At 45.0% G+C, this 15,906-nt stretch overlaps 1 protein-coding gene across 1 annotated transcript in view; it reads right to left on the bottom strand.

Annotated features, from left to right (window-relative positions):
• The window catches only part of COLGALT2 (collagen beta(1-O)galactosyltransferase 2), a gene marked incomplete at its 5' end in the record, with an annotated part of 121,894 nt that extends 105,988 nt beyond the window's left edge, over positions 1-15,906 (bottom strand). Inside the window, one exon of the mRNA XM_010853128.1 lies at positions 15,767-15,906. Coding sequence (XP_010851430.1) covers positions 15,767-15,906 — 140 coding nt within the window. The remainder of the gene's footprint in view (positions 1-15,766) is intronic.

Here is a 15,906-nt window from a genome sequence, read left to right as displayed (position 1 = left end):
GGGATCTTCCCGACCCCGGGAACAAATCTGGGTCTCCCAAATTGCGGGCAGATTCTTTACCATCTGAGCCACAAAACCACACAAATTAGGGGAAGCCACACCAAATGTCAGATACCCAGTTACAGAGAAGAGAGGAAAAACTTCAAACTCCACTTCACTTCAGGGCAGAAACTGACCCTTAAGTCACATTTACTTCATATTAGAAGAAAAACTCCCTAGCACATTTTATGCTACCATGCATGGACCCCAGTGTAACAAAGGCATCCTAGAAAATTCTTTCTCCAGAAACTCAAAACAGCTGGTGCTAGATGGTTGAGAATGCAGGCAGCTAGCTAAAAGCTTGAGAGTATCAGCGGAGTAGCCAAGATCAGAGAGCTAAGAGAGGCAGCCAGAGAGCAGGGCTTTCTCAAGATCATTCTGGTTCAGCAGACGGACTCCTTTTTTACTCAGTTCAAAAAAGGAAGAGTTTCATTTTAGACTGAATCCCAGGAATGTAAGTCCAAGAGTCACCAATGAGAGTTCTCTCTGGAAAAGAAAACTGTTGCCTTCCTGATTTGATCTTTCTACAGCCCAGGCATGAAAAACCAACCTCTGCTTCTGTGTTAAAGCATCGGCAAGGGTAGTCACAGCTCCAACCAGCTCCACGTTACAAGGACCTTTCACAGGCACTCATGCCTCTGGTCTCTGGAGGTGTCATCAGAGACCGATCTTCAGCATCTCGACAATAAATGACACCGCTGTGAAGTAAAGCCTCTCTCTGGGGAGGCGCTGTCACTTCAGTGCAATAGCCCATTAGCCTGGGGACACTTGCCTTCTACTGCCAGGTTCTGCTAACCCCAAAGCGCACACACAAGCTAATTCCCTTACACGGTAGACCGAGCAAAAGACACAGGCCTACACACTGACCGGCAGCTTCTGCAAAGAACAAACATGTATATTGTTTCCCATCACAATGGCAAATGCCAAACTCCTACTTCTGCCTTTTCAAAGAAAAAAAAAAAAAAAAGGGGGAGGGGGAAGGAGGACATCTTCTAAGGAAAACCTGCACTTACTTGTTTTGCATGCATGAGGAAAGTCAGTATACACACTCATGCCACAACTATTTCACCCCAGATGTCCACGGCAATGGTTTCCCCAGCTTTCAGATCTGGAACTATCTCTTCTGACATAATTCTCTGGGTTCTTTTTCTTCTCAGCACAGCCCTTCTTTCAGCTCTTGTTGTTCATGAAAGAGATGGCATTTTCTTTCAGGATAAAGGTTATACTAGTCAAGGTTCTCCAGGGAAATGGAATCAACAGATAGCTGGAGAGTCAGAGAGAGAAAGAAGTGGAGGGTAGGGGGAGACAAAATACATATAATATGTACCTCTATATAATATATTTACTATATAATATATTTACTGTTGTGGGGGGGTATCTTAAGGAACTGGCTCATGCTGTCATGGATATTGGCAAGTTCAAAATTTGTAGGGTAGGCCAGCAGGCTGGAGACTCAGGGAAGAGCCAGTGTTGCAGTTCAGGTCCAGAGGCAATCTGATGGCACATTTCCTTCTTGCTGGAGGAGGTCAGTCTTTTGTGTTGTTCATGCCTTCAACTGATGCAATGAGGCCCACCAACATTATGGAAGGCTTTACTCGAAGGCCACCGATTTAAATATAAATCTCAGCTAAAAACACCCTCAAGAAACATCCAGAATAATGCCTGATCACATATCCAGGCACCACTGACACATAAAATTAACCATCCCAAAGGGCAAAAAATATTTATAATTTGTTATAGATACGAACCATCAGTCTATTCACCAATGATATGAGACAAGGCTAAGTCAAAAGTACTGAAAAGTTATATCTAAGTACAAATTTTTTTAAAGGCCCAAAAAGCATCTTAAATAATGTGGTGACAGACTAAGTTGTTTTATTTTTCATGGTATCAGTTGGGGAACTACAAATTCATAGCATGCTGTGGCTAGAACAGTCTTTAAAAACCAGCCTACCTGGCACTGGGCATAGATGAAGAGACCAAGGCAAGGTGGAGAATTCAATAAAATCTGAGAATGGGGTGGTGCATGGCACAGTTGATGCAAAAGTGCAAACAGCTAAGAAACCAGATAAAACTCACATTGGAATGCCTTATGTGGAATGTTTCTGAGATCAAAATCACACTCCACTGTCTAAATATACAACTTCTGGGCAACACCAAGATAGAGAGAGAAAGACAGCTGAGCAGGGTGCAGGATGATTGGACCAAGCTGATCTGTTATCAAAAGCTGGCCTCTGTGTATCCAAAAGACAGGCCATCTAGGCACGGATAACTAAGAGTTCAGTTACTGCCTTTATTTTGATAAGCTCCATGGGAAAATGAGGCTTTGGCCACCACCATGCCAACATCAGCAAAGACTGGCTAGTGGATCTGTGGTTTCTATGCTTCCCAGAGGGACCCTTAATAATCTGTCTCTCATGGGGTGGGGGTGGGGGTGAGATTCAGCAAATATTAGTGAGTTACTCTCCTTTCCTCCTCAGATAGATGCCAGCAGTGGGTCCCTTTAGTTCACGAGCATTTGCACAGGCCTTGAAAACAAATTATTAAGATTCAGCACCATTATCAAAGGGGCCTTGGCAGAACCTAATCTCTGGGAGACAGCAGACTGGCCCAGAAGTGGGGCAGTGACCTTCAGTCACCTGCTGACCTTGCTGCAATCTGATGCCTAAGAAACGGGGATTCAGTGCATCTTTGATGCCCAGTCAAGGCTTTGAAGCTGTGTCAAGACCGCAGGACAAAGGCAGCACTGTTTATGCAAATCTAGAAACAAAAGAAGCTAGACTCCAGAGCCATTAAAAGTAACATCAGAAATGCAATACCCAGGGGTGATTAGAGGCCCTGCACCAGTGTGAAACAGAATGCCTGAAAGTGAGGCTGGGCAGCACACCAAAACACACACTGGGAAGGAATCCTGAGTGGCCGCAGCCTGCCTGAATGTGCTTGAGGCCTTGGTGCCCGCAGTTCCTTAGCCAAGGGGCAGCCTCTGTGTGCCGCAGGAAGGAAGCCGGGCCACCACCGCTCCCCACCTGGGGCACGCAGGCCCGTCCTGATAAGTTCCAACGTGTGCTCTCAAGGCCAGCCCTCTTGCTGCCACGTCCCCTTGGCAGTTCAGTCATCATGTGGCACAGGCCTTCTGCAGGAGACAACACTTTCAGGGAACACCTTTGGGCACTGTACCCAACAGGGTGAACACCGGTGGTAAAGAACCCGCCTGCCAATGCAGGAGACGTAAGAGGCGACGGCTCAGTCCCTGGGTCAGGGAGATCCCCTGGAAGAGGACACGGCAACTCACTCCAGTATTCTTGCCTGGATGATCTCAGGGACAGAGGATCTTGGCGGGGCTATAGTCCACAGGATGGCAAAGAGTTGGACACAACTGAAGCAACTTTCACACACACAACAGTGTGAAATAAAAATGAGCTTCTGAGAAAACTTAAGACTTTTTTTTTAGGCCACCCCCCAAAAGATCTAAAATTCAGCTGAGGGTCCAGGAAACATCAATCGTGCAGTGTCACATTTCATGAAAATTCTTTAGATTTCGTTACTTCCATGAAGGGGCTTCCCAGGTGGCTCAGTAATAAAGAATACATCTGCCAATGCAGGAGACGAAAGAGACACAGGTTCGATCCCTGGGTCGGGAAGATCCCCGGGAGGAGGGCATGGCAACCCACTCCAGTATTCTTCCCTGGAGAAACTCATGAACAGAGGAGCCTGTTGGGCTACATTCCATAGAGTCACAGTCAGACAGAACTGAGTGACTGAGCACTTCCATGAAGGGACTACTGATGTCAGATCAGGAAGGGATCCCGGAGAACAACTGTCTCATCCAGGGATTCTTACGTTTGGCCACACAGTCCCATCCTCTGGGAAGTTTTCAAAATATGTCACTTGCCCTGATCCTATTGCAGAGATTCAGACCTAACTGATGCCTAGGTGGGGCCTAGGTATCAGTATTTTTTTTCTATATTTTAATCAAATGATTCTAATAAGCAGCCACATTTTAAAGCCACATTTCTGGCACCTCTCTCTTTTGTTACGGAGGAGAAACTGAGGTCCAGAGAGAATAAGGGCTTGTTCAAAGTGACACAAGTGAACAGCACCTCCCTGTCCACTCACAGAAGTGAAGTGAAAGTCGCTCAGTCGTGTCTGACTCTTTGCAGCCCCATGGACTACACAGTCCATGGAAGTCTCCAGGCCAGGATACTGGAGTGGGTAGCCGTTCCCTTCTTCAGGGGATCTTCCCAACTCAGGGATGGAGCCCAGGCCTTCCACATTGCAGGCAGATTCTTTACAAGCTGAGCCACCAAGGAAACCCACAAGGCAACATAAATTAGAAAACGAGGACATTTGCACACTGCAGGGGGCAGGGGAAATGGACGAGGCTGCTTTGGGCTGGAGGCCGCGGTCCTGGAGACCCCCAGTGCACTTGGCCTCACCTTCCTTCGCAGGTGATCATGATCTTCTTGGCGGGAGACACTGAGCTGTGGAATGCAGCTCACATTTCAGAGAAGGGGAAGGACTTGGAAAGAAAATGGGACACATACACTTGAAGACATTTACAGTGTTACCTAAAGGACACGATAAAACAAGGGTGTAAACACTATGAGACTTAGCAACTGAGTTGTGATCGTCCCCAGAGAGGGCTGCCTGTGGGTGAGGTTGTAATACGCTACTATACCAAGCCTGAACATACCATTGTGCAGCAGTGACAAACTCAGAAAAACCTTTGGTACAGTGGACTCGAATAGCGTGAATCTCCAAAAAGCTCTATTTTGGTTTCATAACCAGTGCAGACACCAGGTTAGGGACTTGGTAATATCATAATATTAAGGCTGAACTTCAACTCAACTGGGCTTCCCTGGTGGCTCAGGCGGTAAAGAAGTTGCCTGCAATGCAGGTGATCCGGGTTCAGTCTCTGGGTCGGGAAGATTCCCTGGAGAAGGGTGTGGCAATCCACTTCAGCATTCTTGCCTGGGAAATCGCATGGACAGAGGAAACTTTTAGGCTATAGTCCACGGGGTTGCAAAGAGTCAGACACAACTAGAGGACTAACACTTTTCACTTTTCAACTAAGCTTATTTAATAGACTGTTTATTCTTTTCACACATGACAGGAGGAGTTTTAATGGCATGCCAAAGAGAAAATCAAAGGTGAGAAAATTAAATACCAGCACAAAAGAAACAAGATAAGGGGATATGGATCCTGAAGTGGGTCACATGATTACCACTCAGTAGAAAGAAATGCACTGGTTTGATTTCCCTCTAGACTATTAAGAGATGTTCATCAGTAGATAGCTTTTCTTCTATAAACCTAAATACTTCATGAGCTCATGATGTGAGATAACTGAGCAAATAAGAGGGTTGGAGGGAGTGTCATTTTACATCAAGCCCCAATGCAAGGCTCTTCATATAATGGGCAATCTGAGGCACTCCCTTAAATTAAAAAAAAATTTTTTTTAAATAGCCACTATTGGAAGGAGGGAGGACATATGTGCTTGACTCCATAAAAAATACAAATGATGCTGCCTGGCAGAGCCTCTTCTTCATAATCTTGTACATTACAATTTCTCTTAATAAGAAAGCCCCTTGGCCATCTTGATTGCTTAAGCATCTGGAACCTGGGGTTTAGAAGATTCCAGCGAGTGCCAACTTTCCAAGCTTTGAAAATCCCAGGGCCTGTACTTTGGATGCATATACAGTCCCTCCATGAGGGCCCCCTATTCTTCACAGGGCCTTCTAGGCACTCATCTCCCACAGTTCCCAGACCCAGAGGTGCATATAAATTACTCGTGCACATGTTTAAGATATAGGTTCCAGGCCTGAGGCTGGGAAAGATTGAGGGCAAGAGGAGAAGTGGGTAACAGAGGATGAGATGGTTGGATGGCATCACTGACTCAATGGACATGAGTTTGAGCAAGCTCCAGGAGCTTGTGAAGGACAGGTGTGCTGCAGTTTATGAAATCGCAAAGAGTTGGACGCAACTTGGCGACTGAACACAGCGTCTAACAAGATTGAGGAAAGGCAGAGGGGAGACTTGCGATTTTCTAAAATATTTTAGCATCCTGGCTGTTCTGAGCCTTACAGGCCAACTCTACAAAATCTATCTGAAATGCAAGACACGGTCTGACTGTCTGAATGCCCTTCCACCCCACCTGCTTCCAGCAGAGGGAATGCAGCCCTGGAAGAACTGCATATAAGCTTACTGTTTGGTGGTGCAGCGATGACATGAAAAATCCTGATTCCACTTGGCAGCAACTTTCCACTATCTTGGCGGGTCTCAGCCATAATCACTGTGGTGTGTGGAGCTTGGACAAATTATGGGGCTGGCTGGAAACCAAGAGACGAAAAAGCAGTCCAGCAGTCCAGCAAGGGACTCTGTGTTGGAAATGCCATGGCTCCAAATGTCCATGACCATATTTCTCACGGATAGCCCAGAAATTTAAGTTCCACTGTTGGAAATTGTTGGAAACCCTGCCTTTCCCAAGACCCTGAAAAGTGGCAATTTCTCACCCAATATGACTTTTAGGGAGAATGTCAATCAACACACAACCACACATTCCTCTTTCTCACAGAATCATTTCTTCCCCTGTAAGAACAGGAAAGTTGGACATGGTTCACTGCCCTCCCCACCTCCAAAATGTATACAATTGCTCTCAGAAAGCAAAGCAACTGGACAGTAAGAGTTCTATTCTTTACTGTTTAAAATGTAGGTACTTTGGGCTACCTCCATGGTTTTCCTGGGCTTGACAGCTAACTTAGTCTATCTGGGTTGCTCTAACTAAATACTACAGACTGGGTAGCTCATATACAACAGAAATTTATTTCTCATAGTTCTGGAAGCTGGACGTTCAAGACGAGGACGGCAGCATGGTCGGGTTCTGGTGAAGGCTGTCTTCAGGGCTGTAGACTTCCTGTGGTGTCCTCACGTGGTAGAAGAGAGGAGGGAGCTCTCTGGAGACCCTGTATGACAGCACTAATCCCATTCTTGCTTCACCCCCCATAACTGAAGCACCCCCCAAAAATCCCTGCCGCCTAACACAGTCATCTCTAGGGGTTAGGGTTTCAACATATGAACTTTGTGGTCCATCCGGGAGTTGGTGATGGACAGGGAGGCCTGGCATGCTGTGATTCATGGAGTCACAAAGAGTCGGACATGACTGAGTGACCGAACTGAACTGAACTGAACAGATGTTCAGATCATGGCAACAGCCAAAATGGGGAAAACTCCATTTAAGGAACTTCCTCTCTCTAGCCTGATATGTCCCTCAATAGACTTTGAAATAATCCAACCTAGGAGGTGAGAAGAATGCTTCCAACATAGCCCATTCATCCCTTAAACTAAGTACTCAGGAGACTGCTTCATCAGGGCAGCCTGCCCCCTACCTCCAGCCACAGCCTTCTGCCGTCTTCTTAGGGGTGTGCAGCCTAGGATCATTACTTATGCTATCATTTATATTTTTTGAAGTGTACATCTTCTAAGTGGTTTTGAAACATTAATCAAAAATGTTGGGGCAAAGGAGATTACTTTGCGTTATGTTTGCCGAGGAACAAAATCTCATCAGCTAACCCAGTTAAGTCAGGGGGGAGGCATCAGCTTGCTGAACCTAACAAACAACTAAAATAATTACAATTACTGCCTCACTTAAATGAGATGTGTTATAAAATCATAAATTTAGCCTTGGCAGGATGTCGTGAAGCCATTATGGGAAGTCTGAGTCTGACAGGATTTCTGTACAGTGCTCCTAGAGAGGAAAAGAAATGCCCTCCAGCCAAATCTAAGGTTTAATTCATGCAAGAGACTTGGCTAATATCACTGACCACAAATGCTCTGTTTTCATGGCTCTGAATGGCAGCAAGTTCCAGGGAATTAATTACAGCCACTCCTATTTATATTCTGCATGGCTTTTCAATTACCACCTATAACGAGATGCTTTTTTACCTTTATGAACATTCACACACAGCATTCCAACCATGGGAATGGAGAGCCGAGGGAAAAGTAATGCAATTCTGATCATTTCACCACTAGGTCACTCGTTGGCAGCTTGCCAAGCCTTCTGGCTCTAGAAAGCACTCACTACTTGAGCCCTAGGGATCCTGAGAAGCCTGAGCAGAGAGCAGCGGTCACCCCCCAATTGCCTACAGGGGTCAGGCAAACCACATTCGAGAGTCGGACAGCAGGAGCCAATCGCAAGTGCATACAGCGTGGGCCTGATGGCAACATGACTGCCTGGACAAAGTCCAGGGGACAGGGGCTAGCCAGCCCCACAGTTGTTGCTGTGTACAATTTTCAGGGGGATTCTCCAGTGGTCCAGTGGTTAGGACTCTGCAATTCCACTGCAGGGGGCACAGGTTCGAACCCTGGTCAGGGAACTAGGATCCTGCACGCCATGTGGTGCAGCCAGAAAAATAAAAATATAAAAAACAAATTTAAAAAGTTAAATAAAAGAGAAACAATCAGGAAAGAAAATGCTTGAAAAAATTAAGTGTTAGTCGCTCAAATGTGTCCGATTCTTGCAATCCAGTGGACTGTAGCCCACCAGGCTCCTCTGTCCGTGGGATTCCCCAGGCAAGAATACAGGAGTGGATTGCCATTTCCTTCTCCAGGGGATCTTCTCAACCCAGGGATTGAACCCGGGTCTCCCGCATTTCAGGCAGATTCTTTACCATCTGAGCCACCTATGAGGACTCTAACAGATTTAACTTAAAAAAAAAATCAGCAATTTGATATGCTGAGAACATGAATGCAATTAAATGAACAAGTCACTCCTTTGAGAATAAAAATGTCAAGACATATACAGTATACACATTTTATAAGTCCTGATGAATAATAGCCATGATTTAAACACTTACAGTGCAACCTCTTCATGGTAACTGGTAACCTCAGATGGCAACTGGTGAATAAAACTAACAACCGGGCTATGGGCTGATCATTTTCTCTCAAACTTTAACTCGACTGTATATTGTTACATGATTTGAAGAAATGTGCAGAACTGAGCCTTATAATAGTTCTACTATCCTCTCTAGATAAGCCTTATAATGGACCTACTATAGTGTGTCTTAGACTTGAAGACAGTGCCTCACAATCATAGGACCCATGAGGACATGTAAGTCCTGGGAAAAGGACTGAGGCACAACCAATAGCCTTTCTGATTACAAAGCTTTCATTGTTCATTCCTCTGACCACCAAGACAGTCAAGGGAGAGGGACACAGGGAGCGTGCTTATATACCTGGAGTCGCAAAGAAACTCAGCAATAGAATCATAGGGAGAACTGAGTTGAAGACAGATACGTGAAACCAAACTCTGCTTAGAAAAACTGCATGCTCCTTTAAACCAGGAGCAATACTGGTTATAAACCACTCAGCATTATAAAATACTCAACCACTGAGCAACAAAGGGTTTAAAAATCTAGAAATCTGTTATTGCACCCCAACACTTATTCATTATATGATATACTGGGGGAGCATCCCTTAACTATCCTGTGCTTTGGTTTCTGCACCTGTGGAAGTCAACTAATAAAACAGATCCAGGACAATTCAGGCATCATTTTAACTCTGTAAGCAATTTGTCTGAACTCGAGCAAAAGGATAGGTGACTTCAGTTTTTACCAAAGGAAACATGTAATTCTGAGGTCCAATTCTGTTTTGAAATTGTAGGATGGGAGGAGGATTCATAGTTTTCTCCAACTATTTGGAAGAAAGTTGAGTTTATGTGTCAATCAAATCCAAGACCACTAATTAAAAAGGCTGAAAAGCTGACCCTCCGTCTTACCAAAAATGCTGCCATCACCATGCATATGAATAATGCTGTCGTATTCATTTGTCACTAAAAATCCTTGATAAATTGTTCTGTTGCTAAATAGCTGAGATCCTGGGAAGTGACTTGTATATTTATGTCCAACACATATATTTTGTCTCGTTCTATTCCTATAAAATCTACCAACACAGAACAGAGTTTAGTAACTATAAAGTGCCTAAGCTAACTGATGAAATTAACAAGACAGCGGAAGGGAGCCACTGAGTCCTTGTGTCACTCAAGCAGAAGGGGCCGTTCTTCTTTGAAAGAAACACTGGCATTCTTATCTTTCTAAGTTGGGTCAACTGACAGAAGCAAAAACTAGAACTAATTGGTCCTTTCTTGATCTCAAACAGACCATCTGTACTCAGTCTGAGACATCAACTGCCTGAATTGCATCCTGGCTCCACCATGCACTAGTCTTGTGAGCCCAGACAAGTTTTTTAAATTCTCTGTGCCTCAGTCTCCTCCTGCATAAAGTGAAGACAGTGATGACACTTCTCACCTGGGCTTGCTGTCAGGAGTAAATCAGTTATCATACCAAAGTGTTTAGAACAGCCCTTCCATAAATGTTCATTTCCCTTATGCTGATAATTTTTGTTGTAAGGAAGGAAATACATAGAGCTTGAACATATTTTCTTCTTTAAATTTTTCATTTTAAAATTTTAAAGAGAAGAGAAAGGAAGAGAAATATAATGGCAATGAGACCTAAAGGAAAAGACATATAGGAAATAGCAACTACTATCTATTTAGTAGCATATGTGCAAAAAATTATATTACATTATCTCATTTGCTTGTTACAATAACTCTTTGCAAACATGCTAAATTGCTTAAATCAAGTCCGACTCTTTGTGACCCTATGGACAGTAGCCAGCCAGGTTCCTCCGTCCATGGGATTCTCCAGGCAAGAATACTGGAGTGGGTAGGCATTCCCTTCTCCAGGGGATCTTTCCAACCCAGGGACTGAACACTTGTTGCCTGCATCTCTGGCATTACCAGGTGGGTTCTTTACCACTAGTGCCACCAGGGAAGCCCAATAACTCTTTGAGGTATGTATAATTATTAGTCATTTCCAGATGAGGCAGCTAGGCTTAGAGCTGCACTGATGTGCCCATGAGCATACAGGAGATTTGAGCCCTAGTCTATCTGACTTTAATTTTCATACTCTCCCCTCCAAACTAAACTACCAGGCTTGGAGGACAAAGAGGGGAGGAGGCAAGGGTAAGGTGGGGAAAATAAAATAATGGATAGAAGTGGATTCCAGTACCATCTATGTTTTCAGCCATGAGCTGAAACTTCCATCTAGAAGTAAAACAAAAACACTTAATGTCAAGATGGTAATGATAAAATATGACATCATTCTCACTGCTGATGCAAACTAGCATTAGTAGTAGTTTGGAACATTTTATAAACCACACTTATATTTGTATATCAAGTTAAACATTCAACAAAATGCTACTGGTTGGGCATTAAAATGTAGATATAAATCCAAGCTAATCCCCAAACACTGCACAGATAAAACTGTGAAAACATCAGGCTCAGCACGCTGAACAAGTAGAGTTTGTCACTGTCAGTGTTCATGTCAACAGAAACATCTCTTTATTTAAAAGCCATATGATGGTTTCCAAGTTAGCATACATATTACTTTTCAAAACTCTACCAAATGAAATGCCCAAATTGTTCTGTAATTACACGATGGTCACTGCCTTGTGACTGCACAGACTGTGAATCCCAACTGCCTTCCCACAGGGAGCAGCAGGCTCTCCAAAACACAAGCTAATGTATCTTTTGGGTCCAATGTCTTTCCTTGGGCCCAGCTCCATTTTTCATCATCATATTACTGGGCACTGTCCCCCTTAATCATAGGTTTGGGACAGGGGGGATGAGGTCAGCCTTCCCTGTACTGCTAAGGCCACTATTCATGGCTCCACTGAATAGAAGAGAACCCACTCAAGTGCACTGCCGCAGGTCACAATGCCGACCAGTTCCCTTCATCTCAGCAGCACAGGTTTTAATTAGAACACAAGGATTATCTTAGTTCCTTATCACACAATTGTGATAGCTGACGAAAACAGTTTGGTGGGGTTTTGAGATCAGACAGGTAAATAATGTGACAAGTTCTCCCTTTTGCTGGTACAAAGTATCTCTAAAATATAAACTTTCTTTAACTCAGTTGAATACAAATAAACTTGATGCTGAGATAACTGCACTCATCCTCTGAAGAGGTTTTCAGGTCAATTTTTTGGTACTCAGTGCAGATCTGGTCCAGAACTTTAGCTGAGGGAAAAACATCACACTACTGGGAAATCTGAATGTGATCATTGAACCAGGCTCTTAATTACTCATACAGGTAAGAAATCTCATCAGATACTCCTCCCGCCATTGTTAACGGTAAGCAGAAGAAGAGTGAGTCTGCATAGAGTTACTAAAATAAGATGAAATCGAAGCTGGCAACCCCGTCCCTACACTCAACGTGGTTCTGTTTTATAAAGTTCTGGCCATTTTTGACACTGCCTATTTTTGACATCAGCATGTGTTGGCTCTGCAGAGTGGATACTAGTCAATTTGCCATCTCAGAATGTTGAGTAGAGTGTGGGACTGGAGTAAGTAAGTGGTAGAAGCACCTCAAAGCTGCAGCATCCTAAACCGAGTTACTGCCTCTCCTGGAGGGTTATAACCCATCACCTTCCCAGTCAAATAATCTTCTAGTGCTAGTCGTGAAGTCAGCAGCTCCAGAGTACAATGCAATGGGTTTGGAGATTTGCAAAACTTAAACCTGCCACTCACTTTATCTCCCCTGACAGGAAGCTCTGGTTAATGTCCCAGGGCCTTTTTCTGGAACCCTTCTTCCTTCCCAGGTTTTTTGTGGATTCCTATTTGTCCTTCAAAACTGAACTCAAACCGTCAACTATCCTAAAAAAACCAATCTTCCATGACCACAATCTGCCCTAATCTGATTTAGAACTCTTTTGTCACCCTTCCAGTAGCTACAAATGCCACTCAGATCACCTTACACGGCCGAGTTAAAAAAAAAGCAAAACATACTTATCTATGAGGAGCCACATCTTATTCAACCTTTTCCCGCCTGAACAGGGCGTAATGCCTGGTTCTCACAAAAGCAGGTGATTAGGAGCCCAAACTTACATGCTTGCACAACCTCTTTGTCCCTCGGTTTTCTCATCTGTAAAAAGGTATAATAATAAGACATGCCTGACAGGGTTATTGTGGAAATGAAACCAGAAAATGAATTGTAAAGTGCTTAGAAGAACTGTGAGCTCTTATTATTAAATATCTGTGAAATTAACAAGCCAATATAATCTTTACTAAGTTAGTTACTTTAGACACAATATCTTCTATGAAATGGAGATAATCTTATTTCTCCATAGGATGGTAGCAAACGTCAAAGGAGATAACACAGCTGGTACTTTGAAAGCTGTAAAGGACTACTTAAAAACTGGCATTTTATTATTTTTACTTAATAAATTATACAACACTCTAAGCCAGAACTCAAAGAAGAGTCTTCAGTGGCTGGCTAATGCAGGGGTTGCCCAAGGCCTTACCCAAGCTGTGGGTTTCTTCCTTAACTTTCCAACATTGACCATAAAGGTACAGTCCCATAAACCACGAACAAGGGTAAGGGAAAAGAGATCCCTAAGGTCTATGCAGAACTGGAATGCTCTTTATCTAAAGAGAACACCAACATCCATAGAATCTGGAACATCCAGGGAACTGAGGATGTACAATCACTGCTCAATGATTATGATCATATCATACAATCTATGGAATTCAAGAGCCAGAAAAAATTTCTGAAATCACTTATTCTAATTCCCTTATTTTACTGATGAGGAAACATATCTGTGACTCCCAAGCAACTGGCCCCAAACCAAGGTCAAGCTAGTAACAAACAAAACAAGTCTCTTAATATGTAGCTTATAGGTTTATATACATTTTGCTTATGTTGTGTTCCCTTTATCTTTTTGGAGGTGGTCTTTAGAAACAAACTAGGGTTAAAATTCCCATTTTAATCATTTATTAATTCAGTGAGTGAGTTACTAAACTGATCCAAGTCTCAGTTTCTTTGTTGTAAAATAAGAATCATAGTATCTCTCTTTTTTTTATTTTATTTTTTAACTTTACAATATTGTATTGGTTTTGCCATATATTGAAGTGAATCCGCCACAGGTATCTCTTAAAAGTTTGCATGCGTGTGTGCTCAGTCACTCAGTCATGTCTGACACCCTGCGCCAACCCCACAGACTGTAGCCCTCCAGGCTCCTCTGTTTGTGGAATTTTCCAGGCAAGAATACTAGAGTGGTTTGCCAATTCCTACTCCAGGGGATCTTCCTAACCCAGGGATTGAACCTGCATCTCTTGCATCTCCTGTACTCCCAGGTGGATTCTTTACCACTGTGCCAAGTTTACTATATGATAAAAGGGGTAATGTCTGTACATTGGATAGCAAAACCTGTGCCTCATACTCACTTCTGCACTCACTCATTTCCTAGTAACTATTGGGATGTTCTTCAAAATTAAACAATGCATAAAGACAGGCCATACTGTAAAGCATCTCTTTTGAAGAAAGCATCTGAGAACTGACACTTGCAAAATTTTCTTTTGGTACTGAAATGGTTAAAAAAAAAATCATCTGGTTTAAAACCTGGCTGCACCAATGTTCCCACTTTCCACATAACATGCCCTCCTGCGTGGCGGCCGGCACGTATAACGGGGTATATAGTAAGGCAGTGTATAGCACAGTGAGGTACTATATCTCATGTTTGCTTTCTCACCTCTGCACTTTGCCCACCAGGTACCCTTAGGCTGCCAGTTCCAGCTACTGCTTTATCCTTTCTTCTCCCTTTCTGCCCCACCAAGGCTTTAAGGATATCTCGTCTGTGGACAGCTCCCTTCATCAACACAAGACAGAAATCGTTCCCCAGTGACCAGGGCTCTATCTTCCTCGGGAGACCAAAGGCCTCTTGTCCATGTATCTGGTGGCTTATCTCCTCTGGTCAGGGTCCACCTCTTCCTCCACAGGCCCCTGAGCGGCTCACCTGACCACCAAATTCTCACCCTCCGATACCTGCTTTTATACAAAGATGTGGGGACAGGACCAATTTCTAAAGTTGAGATGGGCAGCCACCCCCACTGATGCCCTGACCCTCCCCGCAGCAAGCACCGGGACCAGGCCCGGGTCTCTCTTCTAAGAGCATCAAATCTTAGCTGTTTGCCTTCCTGAGGCTGCTCAGTCCCCAGGACGCAGTACCCCAAGGCACCCGGCGATGTTTGCATCTGCGGCCGTTTTGGGCCCAGGCAGGATGCGGGGACGGGACAGCTTGGAGCGCTCAGACGAGAGAGCATCCACGGTGGTGGCGTGGTTAGAACGCAGCGGGCTCCACCTAGCCTTAATCTCTGGATCCTGACCCCCCTCTCTCCTTTCCCCTCACACCCGGGGAGAACCCGGAGCCACTTTTCCAGCCTCTGAGATGAAAGCCTGGCACCTGGAAGCCAGGGCGGCGCACCCCAGCCACTCCGGAGTCCCCCGTTGCCAGCCGCAGTGACGGACCACGTCGCGTCCCGAGGAGCTGGCGGCGACGACGGGCACCTTTATTCCCTCACTCCCGGACGAAGAATGAGAGGTGAGGAAAAAAGGAATCTTCGCGAGTGCAAAGGCGGAGAAGCTAGCACTTTTGCGGCGTCTCCCCAGCCCTATCTGGGAGAGGCACGAGGTCACCCCATTCGTACTGTCCCCGGGGGAGCTCCGTGCGGGCTGCTTATCCCCAGGAGCACCCGTGGCGCACACAGACGCGCGCGTCCTTCCCGACCGCAACCGCTGATCCGGCCAGGACCCGGGCAGGCAGCGAGGGGTGTGCGCACCATGTCCCCCGCGCGTCCTGAGCTGCCCCCCGACCCCCCAGCCCGGCGCGGCCGGCTCACCAGATGGCCATCCTGCTCTTGGGGTAGTCCAGGCGCTCCAGGCAGCCGAGGAAGTGAGGCAGCGTGTGCGCAGCGTTGCGCGCGAGGACGACCACGAGCACCGTGGGTCTCTGCAGGGGCGACTCGGGGAAAACCACCGC

This window comes from Bison bison, unplaced genomic scaffold (assembly GCF_000754665.1).
Source record: "Bison bison bison isolate TAMUID 2011002044 unplaced genomic scaffold, Bison_UMD1.0 scf7180017864322, whole genome shotgun sequence".
Lineage (NCBI taxonomy): Eukaryota > Metazoa > Chordata > Mammalia > Artiodactyla > Bovidae > Bison > Bison bison.
The sequence above is the reverse complement of the archived record's forward strand: the minus strand, read 5'-3'. Positions and strand labels throughout refer to the sequence as shown.